Genomic DNA, 15,789 nt, shown 5'->3' on the forward strand with positions numbered 1-15,789 from the left:
ACTATGTAAACATCTCATTGATCAGAAACTATTACCACAAGGAAGTTCCCTTTATTAAGCAGCCAGAAGCTTTATCTGTGAACAACTTTAGAGAGTGGCTGGGTTTTTTTACCCTATAATTTATTGGATGATATATTACATTAGCACAAGTACCTTTTATGTGCAGAAAACCAAACCAAGCAATGAAAACCACATTTTTTTAGCTTTTTATTACAAATTACTTGCTGAATGTAAAAAGTGCTTTCAGAAATTCGGGCAATTTAAGAATTAAATTATCAGCCAGCTCATGAGAAACAGCATTTTGATTTCTGCACTTTCAGTGTGCAGTTTTGTGTATTTTTTGCTATCATAAATGTGACTGTTTCCTTTAAAACAGCAATGATCGTGGTTACTGTTTGTTGCCAATGTTATGTTTCCCTTCTTTTATATTTTATCAAGATTCCCAGAGCTAAAATAAAGAGAAACTTCTTTTAGCTCTCAAAACTAGAGGACTGGCTTAGAGAATTAAAGATAGAGTTCAGAAAAAGACAATTGTCTAGCTTCTTTCTCTGACTTGCATGTTTAGACAGCACAAATACAGTACTACCAGCAGAAACTGTCAGAGTTATACTGATTCCTCCAAATGTTGTCTCAGAAGTGAGTCCCACAGCTCCCTGTAAAGTAATTGGTCTAATTAGGTGGTAGGAAGAAGCTTCTTCAAATTCCTCAGAAATTAAGACGTGTCATCCGCTTAACATCTTAGCATCTGTTACTGCCTCTTGCACATTTCTCCACTACCTTAGTCTGAAGGACACTTACTTGGACCTTTTAGAGAGGGAAAAAAAAACCCCAACCAAACTCAAGTCGTTGAAACAGAGAAGAAATTGGCCCTTTCTTCCGTGGGATGAAGCATGTAAGGCATCTCACCTCCTTCTTATTTCTCAGTTTGGTGCACATTTGCCTGGGTGAGTACAATAATCCCTTTGTTAAGTCAAAATATAGGAGGATACAAGCATAACCTTAAATCCTGTAGTAATCCTTACTGATGTGGTAATGTTGTCCTGAAATATTTTCCTTGGCAACCGATCCCTGTGCAACTATTACCCTCTGTGTTTATATATTTGGAGCTTTGTTTCAAATGAAGGACTATTTTGAATCTCTAACGGTTCACTCAGTAGAATGACGACTAATTTGTTGTTTCTTGTTTTTTTTTAACTTTGTTTGCTGTTGTCTGGCAGGAAGTAAGTAACTATTTAATTATGGCTAATTGCTCATGCAGTAGGCATAATTTTAACACAAAATGTGCTTAGTATTCTGGGTAAGGTACCGAGGCACTGGGAAAGGTTCAGACCCGTGTGTGTAGAGTAAGGGAGAGGTGTGCAGTCATTGCAAGCTGCAAGGGTTGATTTTGCAATGAAGCTGTCTGGAATGGATTGAAATTTTTTTTTTTTTTTAGAGGGACCTTGCTACTTGAGTAGTTTCTGTTATGTTTAGGGGTTTTTTTTCCCTATGTCCTCTGCTTCTCTATTTGTTGCTGTGTGGATACTGCCACAGTGGCATGTAGAAGTAATTTTATTGTAAAAATCTGTACAGATATAGTTCTGAAAGTCTGTTGCAGCACTGGGTATGTGCCACTCATAGTATTCCCAAAACAGCTCATGTTTACCAAGAGTCAGGTAGCAAAAGCAAATAACTGCTCCATATAAAATGCTTTTCTTTGGCTTCTGTTCTCTTTTAATTGCAGTTCAGGCAAATTATGCCCCCTATTTCTTCGATAATGGAGCCAGAAGCACCAATGGGAACATGGCACTTCTCAGCCTGTCAGAGGACACACCTGTTGGTCAGTATGAAAATTATTATGTTTAAACTGTAAAACTGGAGCTGCTTGTTCTTTTGATTAGCAACATATATTTTGTTGTAGGTGGTTGTCAAATACTGTGGTCTTACATGTTTTTTTTCTCTCAAGCTTTTAATTGGCCTCAATTTAAAATGGCATGTGTGAATTATAGCTGTAATTTAAAACATGAATTTTAGCTCCCCTTTTCTTAGTCCACCAATCTATTCACAGCACAGGTTCTCAGCCCAGATGTTTGGGATCAGAAAGAAATTTGTGGTGGTGAGAGACTTCTTACCAATGCTGTAAATACTTGAGAAAAAAGCCTAGTTGCTAGTGATTTTACCAGCCTAGGTAAAAGCGAGCTGTATATTGAAAAATAAGAGAGGCATGATTTTCTTTATCACATTTTTCATGTTTAATGGTAGAAAATGTTTCTACTCGGAGTGGTAGAAAATGTTTCTACTTGGAGTGGAAATTACTTTTCTAAACGATTGGTATTTTAAAGAAATATTTAAATTAGTTTTATTGAAAAATTAAAAACTGATACATTTCTCAGCTTTCATCATTTTGAGGCAGCTCCATTTATGGTGCTTTTAACTGTAGTTGCATTAAAACAAAATAAATAAGAACAAAAAATGATTTATAAACTGTATTTTCCATGGGGGGAGAATGATTTCCTAACATTAAAAAAATATAATCAAATATAATACAGTGATGAATACCACCTTTTCTTCAAATATCACACTGAGGTCTTGTTTCAGATTTGCTCCCATTTGTAGCTCTTACAGGCTAAATCAGAAAAGTGTTTAGATATTGCATATGAAGTACCAGAGCACCCATTTATTAGCTACCTCATGCATAGAGGAGAGATGTATGTGTGGAAGAGTGCACCCAAACCCCTCTGCTCCCAGGGGAGGTGCAGAAGAGGGAAAGTTCCAGGGGCCACAGCCTCCTCTGAAAGCCCAACACCACCTTTGCCTTCCTAAACATGACCAGGTTCACTCACTGCTTTGGGAAGCAGATGCCTGGGTGTTGCCCAAAGTCTCCATTTCTGGCCCAGTGGTGTTAATGCCAACCAAGATCTACACTGGGCATGCCCTAGCCTGGGGAGAGGGTGATTGAGAAGCAATGGCTTCTTTACCTGCTCAGCCAGAGAAGAGGGGGGGGGGAAGGTGACTCTCAGCATAGAAGTGACGCATCGAGATGATGAACTTTAAAAGAGCTTGCTTATGATGCAGCAGGGATTTGCTATAAGCTTGGTCAAGCTTAAGTGGAAATCTCAGCTGAAGGCCAACAGTAATGTACTGGCACTTGCAAAAGCCAGAGGCAGATGAAGGAGCTGCCATTTTTGCTGTCCTTCTGCCCAGTTTTACATGGAAACCACGCTTGCTCAGCCCTGATGATCTGGATGGCTCTGCTGATTGCTGGAGTAAGATTCACCAGTGGAATCACTCATCTTAGAGTGTAGTTAAGGCTTGTAATGCCAGACAGCTACAAACCAGGCCCCAACACAGCTTGTTTAAGGTGGTGTTTGCCAACTCCACCCCTCAAGCACAGGCAGTACAACTCACCCACTTGCCATCATAGTCCAGGGCCAGCCACAGCATCAGCCTCCCCCAGCCACTGCTGGCAACCTCCAGCCAGCTGCCTGGAGATGGGCAGCTGAAGATGGCATTGGGCTGCAGCACAGGGAAGAAGAGCCCTTCCTACTGGGACTGCAAGACCACAAGGTCTCTCAGATGACAGCACTCCTTGTAGCAGCAAAGCACAGCAGTAATTTTCCAATGTATTTGATCTGGGGCTGTGGGCAGGCCGAGAAGGAAAGCATCATCCCTCAACAGCAAAACAGCAGTGTGAGGGATCAGAGCTTGTGTTAGTGTTCTTGTAACTAGCCTGAGTGAGAACAGTGACAAGTATGTGATGGGTCTCTGCTTGTCCTTTTGTGACATTAGCAACCAGACGACGTAGACAGAGGTCCCTGGAGACCTTATGCTTTGGTTGCAGCAGTGATAAAGTTCAAGCTGCTCCTTTTTCAATGCTGCCATGCTCGTGCCTGTTGGCTTCATCCAGAATGTGTTTACATGTGTTTATGTTGGCTGGTTTGTACTTATAATTTACTGTATAAATGTGGAGAGAAGCCACTTGTGGCTTAAAGCTTCAAAGGTGCCACCAAAAGCATTTATCTGAGATGAAAGATTAGGAGGTGTTGAGTTTTTAGGCTTTTGAAGAGGGCCTAGGGAAACCCTTGCGAAAGGGAGAGAAGAGCTTACTTTTGAGAACTCCAAGCATGGTAGCTTTGCCACACAGCTGCCAGAGCTTCTCTGGCCTCATTCCCAGAAAACCTTGGTAAAAGCTCTAAGTGCTGCAGGGTCCTGTCTTCTGAAAGCCCTTAGGGAATCACAGAATCATAGTGGGACGTGGCTTCTTGAAGTTTGCTCAATGTAAACGGCTGCTGCTGCCCACAGCTCACCTCAGCACAGCCCCAAGCTCGTCCCGAGCATCCATGCTCCATCAATCGTCTTTCAGTTTGAGCAGGACAATCAGTGACAAAAGAGGAGAGTTAAACCTTCCATGTGTTTGATTCTGGATGGTTTCACTCAGGCGCTACAAAAATGGGCAGACTGCCATTAGGTCTTCCCCGTGCTTACATAAAATTTGGAGTGGTAGGCAGAATGGTTTTCTTGGCAGCAGCCAGTGTCTGATCTGATGATCATGATCAATGCCATGAACAGCAGCTTTCATAAACCTCCAGGAATTCCACAGTCTTTGGCCCCACTGAGATTGCAAGTAATTGGCAAAGTGGTGTGTGTTAGTTACATTTCCAGGCATCTGCAGACAAGGGACATGCAACTTTTTAGAGCACCAAAGAGACGACAGACTCTCTATGTGACTGTAGAAAGAGAAAGTGCAGTGCTGCAGCATAAAATTCAAGAAAATCACGTTATCATGCTCATACCATCCTTACCTTGACCTTCTTTTCCCTTGTGCAGTTGTGTTTACTAACAGATAGTTGTGATCTAGCAAGTTACATACATTGTGATGTAAATTATCATAAGAACAGCAAGTAGTATTTCTGTGTGAAAGCTTGAAAGTGTCTGCAGCTTCCTAGATCCTATTTATTGCTGCATGGCATGAGACCCCTTGAGGTAAGAAGGGCCAGAAGAGCAGCCCTTTCCAGTGACAGATTTAAGAATGGCAAAAGTTATGAACTGAAATAGCAGTTGCAGTTTCTGTGGCTGTTTGGCAGAGCAGGTGGGTCATTAGCTCTTTGCCAAGAGTTGCCTGTGTACATACAAAATGTGCGTGTGCTCCTAATCAAGGTCTTAGGGCATGTGTGGGATGCTATTTCAGGTTGTTTGTTTCATCTTACCTCATTAATCCTCATAGTGGGCACAGAGTGGGACTGAGGACAGCTGCAGAGCAAGAGATTGAAGCATGCTCAGAAGGCCTAAGCCCATTACTCTCTCAAAGCCCAAGCACCATCAGTGCTCTAGAGATCTTTGCATGCCTCTCATCCTCACATTTTTCCTTTCTGTTTTTTCCCATGGCCTCAAGTATGCACTCCCTCCCATTAAGGCCAGTTTGCAGTAGCAGCTCTTTGATCAAAGCTCCAGCAGCCAGCTACCTACCACCAGCTGACTGCTTCAGGTCCTTCCATCCTTCAAGCTTCCCTTGTTGTACCTGCATGCTCCTGGTTTAATTTCTTCCTGTCATTCACAGCTGGCTGAGGAAAGCCCTCTTTTCCTCTCTAGTACCTACTGTTCCTTCTCTGTTTCTGTCATTCTGCTGCTCCCCAAACTGTATCTCCTGCTAATGTGTTTCCTGGCCTGTTGGTCTGTGCTCAGCAATGCCACCCTGGCATTATGACATCTCCCTATATGTGTTTCTGTATTTCATCCAGCACAGACACAGTACCTGAACCTGCAAAGATCTTTTTTTTTTTTCTGCCTACAATTTATTTCCAGCAAACTTTGTCATAAAAAAAAAAAATCTGAGTGAGAGAATTAATGTGTTTCTCTTCTCAGTTACAATTCCTTTCTGAATAGAAAGGATGACAGACATGGACAAGCTGCATCTTGGAATCTAGAGCCCCACTGAGACCTCACATTCAGATGCCTCCTGAAAGGTTAAATTGATTGAAGGTGCAGAAATATTCAACATTTTGCAGAAACTAAAATCTCCCTCCTGGGAAAGCTAGGAGCTCTCAGAACAAAACCATTACATGCAGCCTATCTTCTGCCTTGCTGCAGCAGAGCTAATGCTCTGCAAAACAGAGCTCACCTGCAAAGAGATGTACTGAGGACGTGCAAGTGCTACAGCCTTTGCTTTTGTTCTTATGCTTCTAACAGAAACTGCAGGGACATCAGAAACTTGCCTTCAAATGTCTTCTTCCTGGAGCTCCCAGGAGCTGGTTGCTGTGGGTGCCATGGGGACACATCGGGCCTATCTGCGGGGTGATATTTCGGGTCCCATGCTGAGTACTTGCTGACGAATCCCCCTCTTCCCCTGCAGGGCTTGTTGCTGTGGAGCCTTTTTCAGCTGCTGCTGTAGCAGACACAGCTTTTGGGCTGATGATCCTGGTCATGTCTTCACTTTGCCAGCCAGCACGGTGTGCTGGGGTTCAGGGAGGGAGCAGGAGTCACCTGAGTGTGCTCGGGAAGGAGTAGCTAGTAGGGAATGGGAAAGGAGTAATTTTTTAGGTAGTTTTGGTGTATGGTCCATGTTTTCCTGGAGCCTGAGGTCCCCTGTGCTTGCAGTGTAAAGCAAGCTGTGTTACCTGCCCATCACCTTTCCTGGTGAGCCTTTGGCCAAGACAGACAGAGCACAGGCACATAACCCTGGTGAGATGATGTTTGCTGTGACAGTGGGAAGAGAGCTAAGAGAGCTGTCCTGCCCTGGGAGCATGGTCATGGACATCCCTCTCAGCATCTTGTTAACAGATGACAGCTGTGGTGGCTAAGAACAACAGGAGGACTGGGCCCGAGCTCAAACTGTGTGTGGCTTGTTGAGGCTGGCAGGGAAGGAATTGGAGTTCCATACAGCAGAGAGTGTGTCTTCAGTGCGAGGGCAAAACCAGACCCAGAGCACATGGACAGAGGCTGGCTGTAAATAAATTTACATCAGAAATGAAGTAAAATGGATCCATAGCATCATGAGACAGCCATTCAGCCTGAGTGACCGGAGCAAAGAGGAAATGAGTGTTAAGATGGAACTGGAAACAGAGTGAAGGCCTGGCATGGCTCAGGGAGCAGCACGCAGCTCCCCACTACTTCCCCAGGCCAGCATGCTGCACCATCCCCTGGCTACTCAGAGCATCCTGCTCTTCTGACCAGAGCCCTTACACAGCATGTGCCATATCCCTGGGTAAAGACTTCCCTTATCTTTCTGCCAGTGAGAGGCTGTTCACTTGGTACTCACTGATAAGATTTTAGCTGGAGTTTTTTTTATTTATTTCCTTTTCAGCAAGTGGAGGCAGCACACTGAGAGGAGATTTTTAATTGGCATTAACACAGTGCTGAGAAGTGTTCCCAGGGTGTTAATGACATGGAGACTATTGTCCACTGAAATTAAAAATCAGACAAAATTAGGAATTGTAATGAATTAGAAGAGAAATTTTGATCCACAATCCAATTTAAAAAGCAACAACTATCCTGTGTTATGACAAATGAAGAAGTATGAGCTTTAGCTAAGAAGCAACCATTCCAGTGTAAAGATCAATGATATCCTTCAGTCTGTAATTACTGTCCTTCAGTAACCTCAGTCAGTACCAATAACAATATTTCTTCTCATATCTCACAGCGATAAAATTCCTGTTGTCCTTATAAGGAAATTCCTAGAAAATGTAGGAGAGAAAATTGTGAGACTGGAAGAATAAGCCCAGGTTCAAATGTATTCACCTAAACTTTCCCAAGCTCTAATAGCACAGGCCCCGTGGTCCCAGAGGAGTGGTGTGCAGTTGGTGTCCTGCTAGTGCTGGTCCCTCAGGGCAGCCCCAGTCACAGCACCAGCCCTTGTTCCTGTCTGTTGCCCACAGGCTCTGAGAGAGCACAGACACATGGTTGTGGTGGCCATCCTCTGTTCCCACTACACAGACAGCACTGCAGACCTCTGCACTGGCTAGAAATGGACAGCACAGCCAGCAGTGCACGAAGTGGAATCATAGAATGGGAGGGATTGGAAGAGACCTTTAGAGATCATCTAGTCCAACCCCCTTGCAGAAGCAGGGTCACCTAGATCAGGTCACACAGGAACATGTCCAGGCGGGTCTTGAAGACCTCCAAGGAAGGAGACTCCACAACCCCTCTGGAAGTGACAGAAAAAGTGAAGAAGGACAGAAAAACAACTTGTAATGGGCAGTAAGAACTTCCAACGACCAATAAAGCCTGAAGAAAAGCACTGAATTGATAAAGATGTCAGTGAAGTGCTGGCAAGTGACACCTGAGTTCTCTATTTGGCCCCAGCTCTGGTATTAAGACAAAGCTTTTAAAAAGAAGAAACACAGTGCTGGCGCTGCAGAACCTTAACAGTCTTAAAATTTGTAGACAGGTATATCAGGAGGCAGGTGTCCTTTCAGGACACTCTTTTATATCAGCCCCAGTTTGTTCTTCTCCTTCCATTTCTTTGCCCTTGTAAATGTCCCTCTCTGGCTTTCTTGTAGGCCCTTTTAGGTAACAGAAGGCAACTATGAGGTCTTCCAGAGCCTTCTTATCTCTAGGCTGAAGAGCTCCAGCTCTTTCAGCCTGTCTTCATAGGAAAGGTGCTCCAGCCCTATTAATATTATTATTAAAGCATAGGAGTATTAATTTTGTTACTAATGCACAGTGGAATGACAGGCATCTAAGTTTAAAAAACAATACTAAGAAACTGTCACCATGTTTTGAAAATATGGGTGTTCTAGCTTGCCCAGGAAGTATCACTTCTAATAAACAAAGACAGCTTACTGAAAAAAACTGGCACCAAGTCCTCAAATGTTTAAAAATAGAAGTAACAATCTCTCTTTTCCCTGCTTGTGAAAGAAATACGTTGATGAATTTAGTTTGGAGGATTTATTCGTTGGTATGAGCGTGAGTAGATGTGTCAAGTAGAGAATTTAATGAGAGGGAACTAATGAGTGGGAGTGAAGTAGGAAAGAAGACTTTGGCATCCATTAGTTCTGCAAGTGGAAAAGTCTGCAAATGTCCTTGAATCTGCTGAGCTTTGGAGCCTGGGCACAGTCCTCTGGGGCTGCTGCTGTCAGTTGCAGGATCCTCTGCCTGCTCATCTGCAATTGCACAGAGCAAAGGTGTGTGAGGGCCTTTTGGTACTGCTGAGATTGTCACCCAGTCCAACAACAGCATCACTTCTGACTCAACCTAGGTTCAGTCAGGAGCTTCTCATCTAAACACTACAATGTGAACAGTATTGATCTAGGTGTGGTTGCATAGGAAAGGGCCTAAAGTGAGAGAAACCAGCACTGATAAACTGTATAAAGTGCAGGACAAAGAGTGACAACCAGGACTATGGAACTGTGAAACTGTCTGCTTACCTCTGTTTCCCCATAAGTGGGTTTGATTCACAAAAGCTTTGCCTAGTGCAGAGTAGATAAGTTCCTGAGGAACACACCAAAGAAATATTTACTGATTGAAGGGGAATTCTGTTGGATGCCAATTTTTCAGGTACCCATGTGTACACTCTGAATGGAACTGACCCGGAAGGGGATCCCGTGACATACAACCTGGCCTATGAAGCGGGATCGAGACGCTACTTTGCTGTTGACAAAAACCTTGGGAATGTTACGCTGATCGAGGAGCTTGACAGAGAGGTACAGTGAAATGGCACCACTTGGTGTGTTTCTCAAGTTTCCTTCAGCTTCATTTGATCTGTGGCGTTGAGAGACAATACCAACATTTTTGCCCTCAAAACATGTAATTTGTTTTGCAATTCTGAGACATTATACTTCACCCATCACATTGTTTTCCAGTTAACTTGTACCGCTGCCACTGCTATTGAATTTTATTGGCAGCTGTCTGTCCAGTTTTTGGCCAAAAGAGTTTACACTTCATTTCTATCTTCTCCCACAAGTACCCCATCAAGAGCTTAGGGGTAGTTACATTCCTCTAATCTTCAGACAGGAGACTGTCCTGTCATGAGGATGAAGCAGAGTTTTGTGTAAGCAGTGTTCCAGGACACTTCTAATAGCCCTTTAGCCCATGTCACCACATGGGTTACAGAAGTTCCCAGCAATAGTGGCCTAAAGGTAACATTATTTTGGGAACACAGGCATTGAACACTTCGTGTTTCTCTCCCAGAGAAGGGCACAGATTACTTAGTAAACCCTTCAAAATACTGTACACCGACACAGAAGAATTTTGAACCAATTGAGCTTTTTTTAGGGAGCGTTTCTTGAAAAAGATGACTGATTTTCACTAGTGCTTTACAGCACAACAGGATTCCCAAAACAACCATCATGGTAGCCACAGAAAGGCCAAGGAGCCCCACAGCTGGAGGCTCCAAGGGGTCTTCCTCTGCTGTGATTGCTTTGTGGTAAACACCATCTCTCTGACAAGGGAATTTTTTTGGTTTGCAGAAGGAAGATGAGATTGAAGTCATTGTCAGTATTTCAGATGGCCTGAGTACAGTAAGTATTTAATTATGCTGTATCTTGTCAAACTATCTGTTCCCACATACCCCCTCCAATTAAATTTCCTTATAGAGAATGTCTTGTTTTATCAGAAAACACAATTTCATTGGAGTCCTACCTCCTGTTTCAAAATCCACTGAACTCCCAGTAACTCAAGTCTCACCCCAGCTTCTTGCTTGGCTATTTAGTTACAACGTGGTGTGGGCTGAAAGACTGACTTTGTGGCCTGTAGAATTACAGCAGTTTCCTATGAAGTTTCATTGTCAGCTCAGTAGCTTTGAACCTAAGAAAGATCTAGATGCTCTTTGGAGAAATGTATGGCTTTACAGGAGCTAGTGTTGGACACCTGAGAGTTGATTGGCCCTCCGCCCTCGCAGTGGTTCCCTAGCATGGCATTAAGTTTTGCTGAGGCTAAGGTGGTGAATGTTTCCTTGTCTGCTACTGAATAAAGCTTTTATCACGTCTAATCACTAAGGACTTCTCTGAGGCATTACACAATCTTCCAATCTCAGTTACACAAATTCCCTTGGTGTTTTTTGTTTATGGATGAATGCTGTCACAGACAGGATATTAATCTCCCAATAAGAGGACATGGACATCATCACTAGAGGTGCCACAATAGTGTGACCCTCTTACTGTCCACAAGACTGGGTAACTCTAGAGCTCTTCCTCATCTCAAACAAATTAATTGAGATTACTACAAGAACTGTTTGGGAGGTGCCATCATCCCACAGGCACAACTGCCCTGGAAATCTCTGTAAATAGGAAATAATGGGGCCACACCTATATGTCCACTTGCAAGCAACTGGGAAGTTTTGTTGGTCAGATATATTTGCTTCTGTATTCCTAGAAAGACGACACCCATTGCATTCTAGATGAATTGTTATCTATTGGTAGCATGTTTCTGTCCATCCAAATTATGCATGCTAGTGTTGTAATATCAAATGAGGCATTAATCAATGCTCTTTGCTGTCAGGTACCAACTTTTATAGTCTTTTTACGTATTCTCATAGAATACATCATGGTATGTTGAATGTCATGAGGAAGGAAAAAGACTTTTGACAACCAGTCCCAATTTGTAATTCATAAAGTACTCTGAGAGTCTTTAGTTAGTTTGGAGATATCTGTGTGTTCTCCACAAAACAAATTCTTCTGTATTATGGATTTGCTATATTTTATGTGCTCAATTTTGATAGTGCAAAGATATCCTATTGCAACATGATTTTTCATTGCCTTTGACTACTCCTTAGTAAGCAAATGAGCAGGTACATGTTGAAAATCAACTTGAGTCATAATATGTTCTTCATATTCTACTCCAGGTTTCTGAAAAAGTCAGGATCCTTGTCATGGACGCTAATGATGAGAGCCCGGAGTTCATCAATACTCCTTACATAGTCCAAGTCCCAGAGGTTGGTGGAGTTCCTTTGCGTACTGGAAGTGTATTTCAATAGGATGTAAAGAGGAAATAGTATGTTTTCAGTAAAATAACAAGATATGCAGGACTGACTTGCATTCTTTCATTTTAAGGTTTGGGTAGATATTTAATATTCACTGTAAACTTAGGGAATAAGTCTGTAGGTACTTGAGGTGTGCTATTTTCTGGGTAATCTCCAAGGCATGTCATCAGGACCTTTTAGAATTGACCTCAGAATATATGTGATGTGCTCTGTCTTAGCTGAGATTTCCTGTCGTTTTTATTCAAAAAGTGTTTCTTCCTTCATGTTCTTCTTTGTTTTTCTCCATTTTTAATCATTTCCCTCTTTTCTTTCTGCTTATTGCATTTATATTCCCTATACTATCCCACTCTTTTCTGGCCTCCTTTTTGATCATTTTTCATTTCTTCCAACTTGCCTGGTTTTCCACTTCTGTGTGGAAACTTCTGGAAACTCTTCTGGTTACAGAATGCTCCCTCTGGCAGCAGCATCTTTAAGATTGAAGCAATTGACAAAGACACGGGTTCTGGAGGAAGCATCACCTACTTCTTGCAGGTAAGGTATTAACTGTACCTTCAAAAATCATCTCTCATTTACTGAGAACTCAGAAATCATGTTAAAAAAAGGAGATTTTTAGGACTGACCCTGCTGCTAGTGTGTATGGGATCAATTTTGTACCATGCACAAGAAAACAAGCACTGACCAAACAGATATTGTCCGATTGCAAACAGCCAAGTGCAATCAGGCAGGCAGAAGGAGGAGCTGGAGTTGCCACTGTCACTCCTGTGCTTGCAGGACTCCTGATGGCATGCCTTGTCATTGGAGTCACAGGGAGAGCAACTCTTATTTGTAGTCTTGTATGCATATGGGATTTTTATAGCAAGAAGTGGCTTGCTTTAGAGAGCAAAATGCACTGGAAACACAAACGGGCACTTTGTTGGAACAGGTTGGTGCATAATTGAGACCTGGATCACAGAGGGAAATATGAGGTACTATATTTTCTCATTGGCATGACATGCTTGCTGGGAACCAGCCTTTCAGTTATTGCCCTCTGGTGAAGAACAGAAAAAGCTACATAATTAAAGATTAATTTCTGTGTAATACAGATCTTCTGCATGCCAAAAGGGCAACTTTTTGCATTGTATCCTTCAAATTCCTTCTTCCTATGAGCACCTTCATTTGGATTAGCTGCAGTCACCCTCATTCAAGAGACAACAGAAAAAAATAAAACAACAAAAACAAAAATTAAAAAACCCAAACAACGAGACAAAGCCAATTTGTTGCAATATTTACTTTGGATACAAATATGGAAACAAGATGGGAGATATCTGCATAGCACTAAAGCTAATCCTGTTAAGAGCTTGAGCATACTGTGAAAGAAAACCTTGAGTGCCATCTTGAAATTGAGTTTTGATTTCACTAGTTATGATCTACTTAAAATACAGCATGTGCAGGATTCCATTTTCCACAGGGATCTCTCCAGTGTCCTGTTAGATACAGCAATTACAAACTTCTATGTCTAGTTGATGTATTTGTGAGGCAAAAAGGATACAAGATAGATGTATTTGTTGAAGAAAAAAAAATTTTTCCCTGTCTTCTGGCACAGTCTCTGGGAATTCTCAAGTTGTAGTAGAAGAAAAAAAACCTCTCCAAAATCTGATGTTGGCAGGTAGTGACATCTACTGAAAAGGCCAAGATTATCTGAGAGTGGCCATTGTGTATGGGTACCCAAATGGAGAAGGTTTATAGATGGCTCCAGTCCAGAAGAATGGAGGGGGAGGTCCCTTCCAACCCTTAAGATTCTGTGAGACAAGTTTTAGGCATTTTTGGAAATCAGATGTCTTTCAGATTTTATTTCTGTATCACAGAAATCATCAAAACACCTTCCTGATTTTTTTATTAAGCCAGTAGAACTTGAAACACTAAGGGAGAAAACCTTTTTCTTCTTCCTTTTCTCCTCATCTTTTCTCTTCTGTTAAACCTTCCTCCCTCATTCCATTCAATGAACTGTGTTAACCAAAGCTGAAGATTTCAAATGCTAAAAGATTAAACAAAATCTACATTGCAGGTAACTGATTTATTCTGAATAATGAGAGACTTGTGGTTGGTTCATGAATTGTTCATAAACACAGAGAGGGAAAATTCATCAAATACATTATTCACCCAAACTTTATCGTTATTCCAGTCATTTCCCTTAGCAGATGAAATAAAAGATGAATCCCTATGGCAATCTTATTTCCATACCTGTAATCTCTGGCTATTTCTTCTTTGCTTTGCTTCTAGAACATCCATGCTAATAAGTTTACAATAGACCGGCACAGCGGTGTCCTGCGCATCAAAGCAGGGGTCACCCTGGACTACGAGAAATCAAGAACACATTTTGTGGTCGTCGTAGCCAAGGTAGAAAGCTTTTTATCTGAAACTAGAGGAGATGTGTGTGTGGGAGGGTGTTTTTGAGTAGAGCTGATTAGTTCAAATACAAGTGTGACTTAAAGGGCTGCTGAAACATGAAGCATAACATCTGGAGGCATTTGAGAGTGGGTTTCCCACATTTCACTCGGGGCCTAGTGCCAAGGATAGTGAGCCCCACTGCAGAAAGTCATTTGTGCATTTTGAGAGGCTCCTAGAAGTGAAGGGTTAGTGTATGCAGTCACAGCTTCAAGAAGCATCAGCCTTTGGGCAAATGGAGGTGCTCAGGGCTCCTTTGTGCTGCCAGGGACATGGCCGTGCTGCAACAAGGGCAAACCCTTGGCAGGCAGGCAGGTAGGTATTAGCCACAGTAACAGGGCATTGCTAGACCCAGTGCGGTTCAGATGATGGACTTATTTTCTGGAAATATCTGTGCATGTTTCTTTCTTCCACTTCTCTACTGCCTTGTGGCACAATCCTGCAAATATTGCACATCCTTTCTCACCACTGTCACTCTCAGCAGGGCTGTGCCTGTGGCACGGTTCAGGATTCATTAGGCATTACAAGTTTATGGATCTTGAAGTAAAGGCTCTCGGGATCCTGTGGGGACCTGTCACACAGACAGACTCACATGAGTTGGAAAAGGACAGTTTTGCTGTTATTTATGAGGGCTTTGAGTTCCTTGTGTTTTATGGAAAACATACAGATCTTTTAATGTATTTATTTAAACTGGGGTCATTTGAGAAGTAACATTTGGCTTAAATGCTGCCTTTGGGGCATTAGGGAGGACAAAGAAGAGCTTATCTTTTCTAAAACATTGAACGTTTAGAATTGATAGAGCAGACATGCTGAACAATTTGCACTCTTATACACCAGCATGGCTACTGACCTCGGGCTGGTGCTCTGAGACTGAGGGTGTTAAAAGCTTCTGAAATTGCAAGTCATCTTTCTAATTTGCTCCACTGTGTCAGTACCACAGAGCTGGTTGTAGTCAGGTCCCCAGAGACTGTTTAGACTGTTAGACACTGTGGCTGTCTAACAGTTCTTGGCTACACAGCTCCTCTGTGCTTTCACTTTATCATGTAAGAGTCCTTAGGAGACTTTGATCATGTGCACTGTTTAATTTCCCCCTAGAAATGCATTACCTTGCTACTATGGATTGTCTTGTGTTTATGACTAGACTATATGTGGAATGAAAAGCTGTAGACCTTAGTCACTAACTTTCTGCATCAGTTCTAGGATTCTTTTTTTCCCCACAAAATAACTTTTCCTGTCCACTGTGTTGCTGATAAAAGGTCATGTATGACTGCTTATATGGACACAACCACTTTTAATATAAGAAGTTACTTCTGACACATTGCAAGCTGTCTTCTAACCAGAGAGGGAGCAGGACAGATGGGAAAGACAAGGGAAGGGGGCAGCAGAAATTAGTCCCTATGTTGAGAGAAGGGATTCCTATGACTGTGCTTCTGAAGGCTCCTAAGCTGTTTTGCAGATATGTTTCATCAAAG

At 42.4% G+C, this 15,789-nt stretch overlaps 1 protein-coding gene across 1 annotated transcript in view; it reads left to right on the forward strand.

Moving 5' to 3' along the window:
- The first annotated feature begins 883 nt into the window (after nt 1-883).
- The window catches only part of CDHR1 (cadherin related family member 1), a 43,195-nt gene continuing 28,289 nt past the window's right edge, over nt 884-15,789 (forward strand). Inside the window, exons 1-7 of the mRNA XM_010209180.2 lie at nt 884-944; nt 1,724-1,819; nt 9,472-9,617; nt 10,383-10,433; nt 11,756-11,845; nt 12,338-12,424; nt 14,153-14,269. Of these exons, the coding sequence (XP_010207482.2) occupies nt 884-944; nt 1,724-1,819; nt 9,472-9,617; nt 10,383-10,433; nt 11,756-11,845; nt 12,338-12,424; nt 14,153-14,269 (648 nt within the window). The remainder of the gene's footprint in view (nt 945-1,723; nt 1,820-9,471; nt 9,618-10,382; nt 10,434-11,755; nt 11,846-12,337; nt 12,425-14,152; nt 14,270-15,789) is intronic.

The sequence above is a fragment of the Colius striatus genome, chromosome 8, assembly GCF_028858725.1.
Source record: "Colius striatus isolate bColStr4 chromosome 8, bColStr4.1.hap1, whole genome shotgun sequence".
Taxonomy (NCBI): domain Eukaryota; kingdom Metazoa; phylum Chordata; class Aves; order Coliiformes; family Coliidae; genus Colius; species Colius striatus.